The following is a 13,596-nucleotide window of genomic DNA, read 5'->3' as shown; positions in this document are numbered from 1 at the left end:
TTTTAAGACCTCGGCATGTGTTAATTTGCATGACTGCCTTTCACAATTTCTATAAAGCCACATCCTTCTTGCTTAATAATGCTGCCTTTTTAAGATTTATTTATTTGAGGGAGAGCACGTACATGTGTGTGAGAGAGAGTAGGGGGAGGGGCAGAGGGAGAGAGAGCATCTCAAGCAGATTCCCCATTGAGCACAGAGCCCAATGAGGAGCTCGATCTCATGACTCAAGAGATCATGATCTGAGCTGAAATCAAGTCAGATGCTTAACCAACTGAGACACCCAGGCACCCCTAATGCTGCCTTTTTTCTATAAGCATAGACTGCTTGCCACATACATAGAGCTGTAAACCAAGAATAACAAAGAACAAATACTGTATCAACTTGATTTGACCTTTTATCCTAAAGATCTGTAGTATGCCATAGCAGAGCCACATTCATCATCTCAGCCTGGTTTACACAGTAATGAAAAATTAAGCGATGAAGTCAATTATTAGAAATCTTACTGGTACTACAAACTTTTCTATTACTATTTGCATTTCTATTAGTGTAAAGTCATAAATTTATAGTATCTTTCAAAAGACCAACTTTCTTCAGTAAGTTAAAATAGGTCATAAAAAATAATTTCCTTTTGTAGATCCACTGGCATCAGGAAAATTAAAAATCCCAATACTCATATACTATTCACATACTTCATATGTTCTAACAATTACATTTATACAAATGAGTAGATGTTTAAAGAAAGGAAGTATGGCCCAATCGCCTAGCTTTCTTCTAGAAGTCTAAAGGCAATAGGAAAATTGTGGTCAGTAAAGACACTGATACCAACTAACAACCTGCACAAGCTCAATACAAAATAAATTAGAAAATTATTATTTAAAACAATAAAGAACCCTGGGGCACCTGGGTGGCTCAGTTGGTTAAGTGTCCGATTCTTGATTTCAGCCTAGGTCATGATCTCAGGGTCATGAGATGGAGCCCTGCGTCAAGCTCCACGCTGGGTGTGGAGTCGGCTTGGGATTTTCTCTCTCTCTCTCCCTCTGCTCCCCCCAACCCCTGCTGGCACTCTCTCTTTAAATAAATAAATAAATCTTAAAAATAAAATAAAATTATAAAGAGCTCAGAATGAAAACATTTCATGTCAAGAAACAAAACATGGGGCGCCTGGGTGGCTCAGTTGTTAAGCGTCTCCCTTCAGCTCAGGTCATGATCCCAGGGTCCTGGGATCAAGCCCCGCATCGGGCTCCCTGCTCCGCAGGAAGCCTGCTTCTCCTTCTCCCACTCCCCCTGCTTGTGTTCCCTCTCTCTCTGTGTCTCTCTCTTTCAAATAAATAAATAAAAATCTTTAAAAAAAAAAAAAAAGGAACAGAAAACATTAATATCCAATGATTCTGGTCACATAATTTGTACTAGCCTACCTCTCTAAAATTATATAGTGATTATTTTTGCTCTATCTCTTACACAAATTAGTACAATTATAACAAAGTGAATATGAACTTAGAATGGTTTCTATCCCAAAAAGTCTACCACTGAAAGACACCTCAAAAAGTGAAGGCAACAACTAAAATTTCATGATACTTAAATTTTTTCTAATGTACTTCAATTATGATGGAGTGAACAAGATAATCCTAAGCCTTTGGCATCAACTTTTTAAAAACTATGAATCAAAAATCTTAAACATTTCTACACTAAAAACAGAAGATATGTCAAAGACATTGTTGTTTAGCAACCAACTTCTACTTATTTTAGTGAATAATGAAATTCAATCGTAAATGACATTTTCTGTTAAAAAATAAAACAACTTGAATCCCGCTTTACTACAAATTAGAAAACAAAAATATTTAATGAAGTACAAAATATTTCAGAAAGACTATCAAACCTTGAAAAAATCTTCAAGTTGTTTACTGTTATAAAGAACAGGGATATTGGCAGAGAACTGTAGCAAATCTTCAGCACACTGTCTTCTCTCTTCAATAACAGTTTCATCAAATCGTCCTAGAATCAAATAAGAACCAAGACTTAAGGAAGGAAGGTTTATGGGAGTTTACGTTCACAGCTCAGAAAGCAGCAGCAGGCCTATCACTGCCTTACTACACAGTCCTCTAAAGTCAAGTCTGCACTATCGGAATCAGCGTACTCTCCCCCAAAAAAGACAATAGTGTTTCTGATACAAGAGACAGAGGTGTGAACTGATAAATCAATGGTGCAGCCCTACTCGAAGGCCTGTCTGTGTAAGAAACGTTAACATTTAAGAAGCTGGTGATTTGAAACTCAAGCTAAAAAGAGAATTCTAAAGAACTCAAATGGTTTTCCATAGTAATTTAATACTGTAATTACTCATATAATTTTCCCTTTCCCACTCTTTTTGATTTATAAAGGAGCTGAAGAGAGGAAATTATGAGAACATCTGTATATCAGTGGGGTCAAAAACCTCAGCTTGAAGCAAAAAAGCTTTGAAGCCAAACTCCACATGTGCCGCTGTCAGCGTACGTGACAGCATGCGTGTGAGAAAAAAGATGGTGCACAAAGCACCAGCGAGCTCTGATTTACAAGGTGATCGAAAGGTGGTTTTCATAGAATTTTTTTAATGCTATATACAATTTGAATGCTGATAAGACTTTTTTTTTTTTTTTAAGATTTTATTTATTTATTTGACAGAGACAGAGATAGCGAGAGCAGGAACACAAGCAGGGGGAGTGGCAGAGGGAGAAGCAGGCTTCCCGCTGAGCAGGGAGCCCGATGCGGGGCTCAATCCCAGGACCCTGGGATCATGACCTGAGCTGAAGGCAGACGCTTAACAACTGAGCCACCCAGGCGCCCCCTTATAAGACATTTTAAAATACGATCATTTTGTACTCCTCTTAGATCAGATTCCTGGTTGGCATTTGTCTCATGCCATGTAGCACACCGACTGCAATCCAGGCTTCAAAAATGCAAAATCAAAAGAGGAGCATCATCCCATAAACATTTTAAGCGGCTTTGCAAAATGTCAACAGAAAACTGAGGCACAAAGAGATTCCTAGTTATATAACCCAGAACAAGAATTCGAAACTGAACCACTAAAAACTCTCAGCTCAATGTGTCTCATGCTTATGGTGAAGTACCTACTTCATGAAAACTAAAAGAAATGGTTTTAGAGTTAGACCTGGTGTAAATCCTAGCTCTATCATTCACCAGCTATGAAATGTTAGGTAATTTCTTCATTTGTAAAATGGAGAAAATGAACAATGTACTTAAGACTCCCAGTTCCATGACAGGCACATAGTTAACACTTAATAAATTAATCATGATGCCTTTGAATGTTCAAGTGTCATTACCGTGTCTAGCATACAGAGCATGCTAATTAATTCATACCTAACTATAAGAGTGAATGGTGGAAATTTAGAAAAATTTTCAAAAAGAACAGTCTTAACAGTGGAACATTCTTAGAAAATAGCCATCTTTCATTAATAAAAAATCTTAACAGTGGTCCATAAACAACCTACTCGGCTTAATGGATGGGTTCCAGAGACAACAGTCCTACAAAATTCCATGCATGTGTCCACAGGTACCTTTTTCTAGGGAACAAGTCTGTAACTTTTACCAGCATCATCAAAGTGCCTGGGGCCCAGTAAAGGTTAACAGGCCAGAGGCAGTCAATTAGAGGATCCCTAACATTCAGGACACTGCTTTATTTATATGTAACAAGCTGCCAGTTGCTAGCCCACTGTCTGTTTTCACCTTCTTCCTTAGTAAAATAATGCCCAATTTCTAACTGTGGACAAGGCAACCCAGAGAAAAAAAACACTACATTCCCAGCTTGCCTTGCAGTTACATGTGGACATGGACTACGTTCTTGCCAAAAACATAAAAACAAAAGTTATATTGTAGCTTCCTAGAAATCTCTTTAAGAGATAGCCTTTTTGGGGCACCTGGGTGGCTTAGTTGGTTAAGCATCTGCCTTCGGCTCAGGTCATGATCCCAGGGTCCTGGGATGGAGCCCCACGTGAGGCTCCCTGCTCAGTCAGCAGGAGCCTGCTTCTCCCTCTCCTCCCCGCTTGTGCTCTCTCTCGCTATCTCTGTCACTATCTCTCTCTCTCAAATAAATAAATAAATAAAAGCTCTTTAAAAAAAAAAAAGAGAGAGAGATAGCCTTTCCTTCTTTCTCCTTGTCCCGTTCCAGGAAGGACTGTGACGTGGGAGGTTAAAATGACAGAGCAACAAGACAGGAGCTTGGATTCCTGATCACTGTGGAGCTGCCCTGCCTGGAGCTACCTTCAGATCTGACACCATGAGAAAGAAATCGACTTCTATCTGGTTTTAAGGTTTATCACAAGAAACCAACCCTAATACCATTACACTATTCGATGTTTCTGTGTTCTGTTTTTCTATTATTTCCCAGTTCATACGTAACAATTCAATTTAACTCAATTCTCCCGATGAGAATCTAAAATGATGTGCTAGCTTACCTATCAACATATTATCTGGAAACAAACTTCCAAGCGCCCCTACCTGTAAAGCAAATTTTCTGGACAACAATCTAAGTTATTCAGTCTTGGGAAAAATCCACTGGCCAAACAGGTTAAAAGGACAGCTAATGTCCATTATTCCTTCTCTTGTCTAAATAAGAAATTAAGTATACACTGGTACTTATGATTATAGTCCAATATGTTTATCCTTTAAACAAAATTTAATTCCAGTGCCTGCAAGATTCAACAGTCATCCTAATTGTAGTCAACATCCTAGTGGCTATTCTACAGTTGCTAGTCCTTTAGTAGCACCTAAACCTTGCTCAAAAGCAGCAACACTGAGAAATCATAAATAGGAACTTCTTTATCACTGCTTTAAGTTTCCATTCACAGGGTCAATGTTTATTTTCCTGTGAACAGAGTAAAAATTATAGCTGATTTACAATAGAAAATGCAAAACATATTTTTCGTAAGATTTATTGTACAGCATTACATATTATATACTATATTATTTGTGTGTATGTATCTATACTATATATAAGCCAGCCCCTCACCCCCAATGACCCAACAATATTTTCTTTATTAAAAGCTGTGGGAGGAAAAATTAAATTCAAGCATTCTAATTAAGCTGATAAATCATTGGAAATAAAGTCTCTCTCTCTCTGATTTATTAAGCTGCCTTTGGGATTTTTTTTTTTTTTTTTTTAATGTAGAACACCCAGATATCAGAGCTTACAGCTTTTTTAAAATTCGAATGTCAATGATCAAAAACTGGCTATATGGAACTAAAAGTTGCCCTTGACCAGTAAGAAACTAGCTAGAAAAGCTTGATGCTGATTCTTAATTGAAGCAAAAATTCATTCAGAGTAAAAACAAAGAGAGGCCAAAGTTTTCGGGTGTGAATTCTTTCCAGTCAACAGCACCAAGAACATACCTCTAAACGAACAAGTTAGATTTATTACTCCTTGCAGCTAGGGAAAATGTACATTATTGGGAACCCTGGGGCATTTCACTAAGAGGGTGTGAGAATGAACTTACAGGATTTGGCTTGTGTTAGGTACTTTGGGGAAAGGTTTAAAGAAATGGGGGCTTTGCCCTGGTTCTGATGCTGTTGTAGGGATAATTCTATGGTTCTATGAATTCTATCTAATTCTATGATGCTACAATTTTAATAAATCTTACCATGAGGCAAGATGAATGAAGAGAGGCTAAGGCTGTGATTTATATAAAGAAGTGGCAGTCACTCACGGTGGCCAAGATGAAGATATGCTTGATCATTTTTGTGACTTTAACAACATTCATGTTTTTGTCTGTGCTCAGACATGATTCCAGAGTGGTCTTGTTTTTGTTTTGATCCAAGGACACAGAGTGGCCTTGTCTAATGTTCCTGTTCTGTGAAACTGCTTACGTTCAACAGGAGAATAATACAGCCTACACGTGAATGCCAGGCCAACTCTAGGAAACACCAAGGTCTAACGAATAGGTAGTGCGAGGCCAGTTCTTTCTTAGCTATCAGGAACTGCTTTTCTCTTTCTCATAGGAAAGCAAAGTGTGATAATAGATCTAACAAAACAAACAAAACAATGATCTAATCCTGAAAAAGCAATCAGACAGGTGGAGACTTTGAATCCTACAAAACTGTCTTATACACTTTAAAAACGTCATTGTCATGAAAGACAAAAAATGCATAAGGAATACTCTAGATTAACCTAGAGGCATGATCCTAGATCCAAAAACAAACTAAAAAGGACATTTTTAGAACTACTGAGGAAATATGAATATGGACTGCATATTTGATAATATTATTTTATCAGGGTTAAATTTCTTGAGAGTGATATGGAATTGTAATTATAGGGAAAATATGAAGCACAGGAGTGAAGTGTCACAATATCTGCAACTTATTCTCAAATGGTTCAGAAAGAAAATGAGAGATACATAGAGAGTTATAAAAAATCCAGCAAATTGTTAACAATCAATGAAACTGGGCCAAAGATATAAAAGTATTTACCACACTATTCTTTTGTGGTGTTTTTCTGTAAACTTAAAAATTTTGCAAATTAAAAAAAAAAACTGGAAAAACATAAGTTAGGTGCTCTACTGGTAAGATGTAAAACTGAAGGGGAAAACAACGAACTCAGCCTAAAGGAAACAGAGAAAACCTCCTAGAAGAGGAGACATTTGAAAAGTCTGCAAGGCTAACAAGAAAATTCACAGTGGAGCAGTGCAACGCTGAATTCGGAGACACAAGAGTATGGTTACCTTAGCGGTAACTGAGCAACAGAGGATAGCTGATGGTAGCGGGTATGTGCTAAGCACTGAGACAGACACACTGCAGATGTAATCCAGAGAACAGGAAGGTATTATCCATATCTTAACAATAAGAAAACAGACTCAGATGTTAATTTGTACAAGATCACACTGCTAGTAAATCACAGATAGAGGATTTGGGCCTAAAGCCATCAGATTCCAAAAGGCATGTTCTTTTCACTACCCCACTAGACTAGTAACTACATTTTTGATGGTTGTGTCAATTACAATAGGATTCTCTTTTGCTGCTGAGGTTCATATACTAAAAATGTGAGAGCAGGTAAAAAGATAGATGATGAACCATCAAGTCCCTCCACACAAGCACAGCTGCAGCCTGCAGGGTTCACTGCACTTATCAAGTATTACAAATGGACTGTACCATTTACTGAGAGAGATAAACTGCTTACTTATCAAGATTAATAAGAAACTTTCATTCTATTATATGTAAGGATGTGGAAAAAAGTTGAAGATAATCCATTAGCAATAGCAATAATAGCTACAAATCTCAACCAATTTAGAAACCACTCCCTTTCACCCAGTGACAAGCTTACTGTTTAAGAAGCTGGGTTGTGTATCTCCCAATATTAAAGTTAAAGATACATGGACACAGTTAAATTCCATAGTACAGAAGGTATAAAATAAAAAGTAAAAACATCCCTCCTCCTGCACCCAGAGAAGGTACATACATTATACAAATGTGTGTGGGTATATCTTCACACAATTATGTATGTCTACTCAAACACAGATGTGAGCTTACTAAACATATTGCTGTGCAACATTTGTTCTTGTGTCTTAAAAATATAGCTTGGAGATCTTACCACACCAGTATATTTCAAAGAGCTAAAGAATTCTATTAATTGGCTAAATTATGGCGTATCTATGCAATCAAATAATGAGAAAATTCAGTTTCTGTTCAGTTTTCTTCTATTGAAAATGCTGCAAAGAACACCCATATGTATGTACACATGTGTGCACACATTTGTTTGTGTATGCATTCTCAAAATGTGATCTGCAGACTGCTGAGGGTCCCCGAGGGCCTTGCAAGGGATCAACAAGGTCAAAACCATTTTCATAATAATACTAAGACAGTAGTTGCATTTTCCACTGCATTGACACCTGCACTGATCACCTAAAAGCAATGGCAGTAAAAGTGCAAACCTCTTAGCATGAATCAAGACAATGGCACCAAACTATACTTACTAGTAATCACCATATTTCTGACTGCCATTCACTCATATTAAAAAAAAATTTCAAATGTCTGTTTCACTTCAGAATGTCTTTGATGAAGCAATAAAAATTATTAACTTTATTAAATTTTGACCCTTGAGACCATTTCTTTTCAAAAGTCTGTGGGAAAAAACTATAACCATTCAGATTTGAATATCTGGCAGAAACTTACTCAAAAAAAAAAAAAAAAAACCATAAACAAAGTGAGCCCAACAATTCAAGGAAAACTACCCATTGCATTGTTGTCAGCAATGAAATTCAAGCCATCAAGTCGCTGTGAGCTTGACAGCTTCCCAATACTTAAAATACCTCCTTTAGAGATCTGTGATGATATTTACCATTTTTTGATATTATATAATGAAATAGGTCAACATATGCAAGATCTGCATAACTTGGGGAATGAATATTTTTCACATGACCAATGCATGATGTTATAAGCTCATGCATACGTAAAAAAAAAATCCATTCAAATTTAAGACAGGCTAATGAATTTTATTTATTTTTTTTTTTTAAAGATTTTATTTATTTATTTGATAGAGAGATAGAGAGCACAAGTAGGCAGAGTGGCAGGCAGAGGGAGAGGGAGAAGAAGGCTCTCCGATGAGCAGGGAGCCCGATGCGGGGCTCTGGGATCATGACCTGAGCCGAAGGCAGCCACTTAACCAACTGAGCCACCCAGGCGCCCCAAGACTAATGAATTTTAATAAAACAAAGTACCAAAGCTTTGTTGATAAGATTTCGGATTCCATAATGCAACTAAACTTTTAAGAAATTATCACTTACTAAGTTTTGGTGTATCAAAGATGATTATCTTCAATTGTCTGAAAAGCTATTAAAATACTCTTCCCTACATCATCTCTATAATACTGAATTTTCTTCATATACTTCAATCAAAACAATCTATCACCACAGATTGGATCCACAAGCAGATATGAAAATCTAGCTGTTTTCTCTTAATCCCAGCATTAGAGATTCACAAATGTAAATTAAAACCACTCTTCTTACAATTATTTTTCATAGAAATGTTAATATGTAATATACTTTTTTTTATTTAATACAATATTATTTTTAAATTTCAAATATGGTAAATGTTAAAAGGTACAACTACAGCAATAGTTCTTTGAGATGCTCAATAATATTTAAGAGTGTAAAGGAGACTTCTGAGACTAAAATGTCTAATAATCATTGATAAATATTTCCTATGCAGATGTGAGAATAGATGTGTAGTAAAATTTACTAAAAACAGAATTGTTAGGAAAAGGCATTTTTTTTAAGGAAAAGGTATATTTTAAATTGACCTCCAAAACCTGTGCAAATTTATACTCTTCCTGTTGTGCATCTATATCCCCATACTAAGTAAAATCAAACTTTTTAATTTTTGCCTTGAGATTGACTTTCAATGATATCATTGCCTATAACTACTTTGTCTCTTAAATTTTAACTCATTCTTTCTTTTTGTTCAACTTATTTTTTAAGCATTTATATGTTGGGCATGGTCCTACATGCTGAAGATACACCCATAAGTAAGAATAAAAAGCAGTCTCTAATCACAAAGTCGTGTTAAGGACTAAGAAAGAAAGGGGGAGGAAAAGACAGTTAAGTATGAGGGAGGTCTCTTATTTTTAGAATATAAAAGAACACCTTTTGGTGTGCATTTAGAAGCATGATTCTTAAAATTCCTCAGATTAGGGGCACCGTTGGTTAAGCATCTGCCTTTGGCTCAGGTCCTGATTTCAGGGTCCTGGGATCAAGCCCTGCATCAGGCTCCCTACTCAACGGGGAGTCTGCTTCTCTCTCTCCCTCTGCTTCTCCCCCCACCCCCGCCCTCATGCGCACGCTAATAAATAAAATCTTTAAAAAAAAAAAAAACTCCTCAGATTGGTGAATTTTAATTATTTGCATCTTTATAATTAAAATAGAGTGTCACTGGGGTTAACATCCGAAAGAGAGAAAGAACTCATACAACTCAACACCAAAAAAACAAACAATCCAATTAAAAAGTGGGTAGAGGATCTGAATAAGCCTATTTCCAAGGAAGACGTACAGATGGCCAACAGACACATGAAAAGATGCTCAACATCACTAATTATTAGGGAATTGCAAATCAAAACCACAATGAGATATCACCCCACATCTGTCAGAATGAGTAGGCTCAAAGAGATAAGAAATAACAAGTGTTGGCAAGGATTTAGAGGAAAGGGAATCCTCTTGCAACTTTTGGTGCAAATGTAAATTGGTGCAATCACTGTGGAAAACAGAATGGGGGTTCTCCAAAACATCAAAAACAGAACTACCAGGGACACCTGGGTGGCTCAGTCGGTTAAGCGGCTGCCTTCAGCCCAGGGCCATGATCCCAGGGTCCTGGGATCGAGTCCCACATCAGGCCCCTTGCTCAGCAGGGAGCCTGCTTCTCCCTCTCTCTCCCTCTGCTTGTGCTCTGTCAAATAAATAAAATCTTTAAAAAAAAAAAACAGAACTACCATAAGATCCAGCAATTCCACTTCTAGGTATTTATCTGAAGAAAATGAAACCACTAATTTAAAAAGATATATGCATCCCTATGTTTATTTCAATATTATTTACAATAGCCAAGATATGGAAGCCACCTAAGTGTCTATCAATAGATGAACTGATAAAGATGTGGTATATACACATACACATGCACAACAGTCTATTATTCAGCCATAAAAAAGAATGAAAACTTGTTATTTGTGACAACACGGATGGACCCAAAGGGTATTATGGTAAGTGAAATAAGTCAGAGAAAGACAAATACAGTACGATTTCACTTATATGTGGAACCTAAAAAACACGAAACAAATGAACAGACAAAACAGAAAGAGATTCATAGATACAGAGAACAAAATGGTGCTTGCCAGAGGGGAAGGAGGTCAGGGTGAAGGGGATAAAGAGATACAAACTTCCAGTTATAAAATAAGTAAGTCACAGGGATGTAAAGTATAACATAGGGAATACAGTCAATAATAATGTAATAACTTTGTATGGTGACAGATGGTAACTAGCCTCACTGTATTGATTTCATAATCTATGTAAATGTTTAATCACTGTGTTGTACGCCTGAAACTCCTATCATACTATACGTCAACTATATTCAATTTAAAAAAATCTCAAAAAAAAAAAAGTAGAGTGCCACAAAACTTAAAAACTTGACAGTAAGGATGTCACATCCTAAAGCACTTCCCTTTCAGAACTTCTAGATCATGATGCTCACTTCAGCTAAGTTTCTCAGAAGACAGAGGCTGAATCATCATATCCATAATGCCTATTTTTAAAATGTTTCTTGAATTAAGTGTACCTATAAAATTTCCAGATAATTACAGCTGGACTGGTATTAATCGAAGAAGACTCTATTAACAGCAGCAGAACCATGATCAGAAAAGGTAGTAGTTCAATGGCAAAAAGCAACTACAACTTTAATCAGAAAAAGTATCAAGGAAAAAGGTAAGGAACCATAGATACTGGCTAATAACAATGAACAGAAGGCATCAGAAACGTGAATACCATGGAATGTCTGAGCTCAAAGGCCAAAAGCGACCAAAGATTTACAAGAGTTTATGGATCCCCTAATGCTTCATAGGGGAACAAAATTAATTGATGGTACCATCAAAATAATGGTTCTATTGCTACTGACCTGTTGCCCACATTGCTTTTCACCTAAGGAAATACAAATACTTTCCTTTGTAATTATGAACCCAAGATACCTCTTGACATTACTTATATTTCAAGACATCACTATATATCATAAATTGTTAATATTAAGTATTTGTTAAAATTAAAGAATTGTAGCAACAAGCTTTTGATGGCCACACTTCATTCTGTCATAAATGCCACTGATGTTACTATACTATTATGTATCTGTTTCTTGTCCCCAGATCTCAAGGATTTGTAAAACATGCAAAATATCCTAAGAAAGGTGTAAAGCTCAGTGAGTTCTGTGGTCCTGCAATCAGCCTGAAGAAATCACTATTCCACATAAACTACAAGCAGGTGGAGATTGGATAATTTCAAATCATCCAAAAGTCTTCCTCAACCAAAGAGAGCATCAGTAGGGCTCGGTCCAGAGACCAAATCCACATAGTAATTTGAAAAAGGAAAGCTTAATATAAATAAAGACTATTAAACAACAGTTAACTTATTAATTCTAAAGACTACCCCGGGGTAAAGGAAAGTACCAAAGGAAGGAACAACCTGGAAGGGGGAACCCCTTGCCCAAAGTTGGGATTGGGATCTTCCTGGAGAAGATGTGTTTGTATCCACTGAATGGGGGAGAAGTTAGCTGGGTTCCCTAGGCCAGAGCCAGTCCACAGTTGCCAGGAAATCGAGAAAGACCCCTCCAGAGTTCACATGGGACCAGACTAGTGGGCGAGCAACAAGAGAGAATCACAGTGCTGGGAGCCCACTCCCAAGCAAGGTAACACAGGGCCTAGGGTACACAATGTCTGTGTTAAGAAAGCCACAGGAAACAACTTTCTGGGGTAAAGGCAGACCAAGGCTGGCAGACAGGCATGCAGTGTGGCTTGGGCACACAGAATGCGAGAAGTTAGCGGGGTTACCCCAGTCAGAGCTGTTCTATGGTAGGAAAGCCAAAGCTGATGGACAGGAACCTGCAGGCTGGGACTGGTAAGCAGGGAGCTGCAGACAGGAACTGGCACCACAACCTGCTAGAGGGTGACGTACCCCCCCCACACACACACCTCAGGCAGCACAGAGCAACAAGAGCAGGGTACTAGGAAGCTCTGTGCCTCAGTTTGCTGTTAAAATTTTGCGAAGCCATGAATCTAATAGTCGTTAATCAATAACATATCCAGAGCCACCACCTCAAAATATCTGTATCTGGCCTGGCCGGGTGCCTCAAATCATAACCATTCACATTTTAAGGAAGGTATTAGAAAAAATGTATGAAGTATAAACTTTTAAAAATCCCCAAATTTCAGAACTATAAGAATAATTCAATATCATCTCTTCTTATGTTCCTACATGTTTTGTTTTGTTTTGTTTTTTTTATTTGCTTGACTGGCTGGAATTGAAGTTGGTGTGCTGTTGTTTCACAAAAGGGAAGAGTAAATGCATCAGAGTTAACGAGCCTACACCAGGAACATGAAAAAACAACAAGTGCTTGCTGCCTGATACGAGTCATCTTACTAAGGGCTTCTGACTTCATCATACAGTATTCCAGGGTTCAGCATACACACACAATTAGCCAATCATCACTTTTTAAAATCACAATTTCAAAATAATCACTTACCAAACACTATTCCTTTAGCAAATGGAGGAAACAATTCTGAATGTCGGAATAAGTTTTTGTGAATTTGCCATAGTTCTTTGTGTAGTTTCTTAAAGTCACTGTATCTCTTCCATACGATTATCTAAAGAAAAAGAAAAATCAAATGTATCTCTCACAGTGACACTATGTAGGTTCATATATCTAAACAACAAAAAATCTTTTCATGGAAGTGCCCAAAATTGTCATGCAAAGGCAAACAAATATATGTTCTAACCAATATGGTTAACTGTCTGAGATTAAATAATATTTGATTTAAAAATATATAGCAGCAACTCTTTAACTTTTCTGTTTTGGTTTTTAAATTTCATTTTA

At 37.1% G+C, this 13,596-nt stretch overlaps 1 protein-coding gene across 4 annotated transcripts in view; it reads right to left on the bottom strand.

Moving 5' to 3' along the window:
- Window positions 1-13,596, bottom strand: part of RPS6KC1 (ribosomal protein S6 kinase C1) — a 246,129-nt gene that overhangs the window by 210,103 nt on the left and 22,430 nt on the right. For 3 of the 4 annotated variants that reach the window (XM_032393179.1, XM_032393177.1, XM_032393178.1), the window contains exons 3-4: window positions 13,246-13,366; window positions 1,877-1,992 (exon numbers count right to left, since the gene is read on the bottom strand). In XM_032393179.1, the coding sequence (XP_032249070.1) occupies window positions 1,877-1,992; window positions 13,246-13,366 (237 nt within the window). Of the gene's footprint in view, window positions 1-1,876; window positions 1,993-13,245; window positions 13,367-13,596 lie in introns of those variants that run through there. The other variant, XM_032393180.1, reaches the window with a different exon arrangement.

Source organism: Phoca vitulina, unplaced genomic scaffold (assembly GCF_004348235.1).
Source record: "Phoca vitulina isolate PV1807 unplaced genomic scaffold, GSC_HSeal_1.0 scaffold71, whole genome shotgun sequence".
NCBI lineage: Eukaryota > Metazoa > Chordata > Mammalia > Carnivora > Phocidae > Phoca > Phoca vitulina.
The sequence above is the reverse complement of the archived record's forward strand: the minus strand, read 5'-3'. Positions and strand labels throughout refer to the sequence as shown.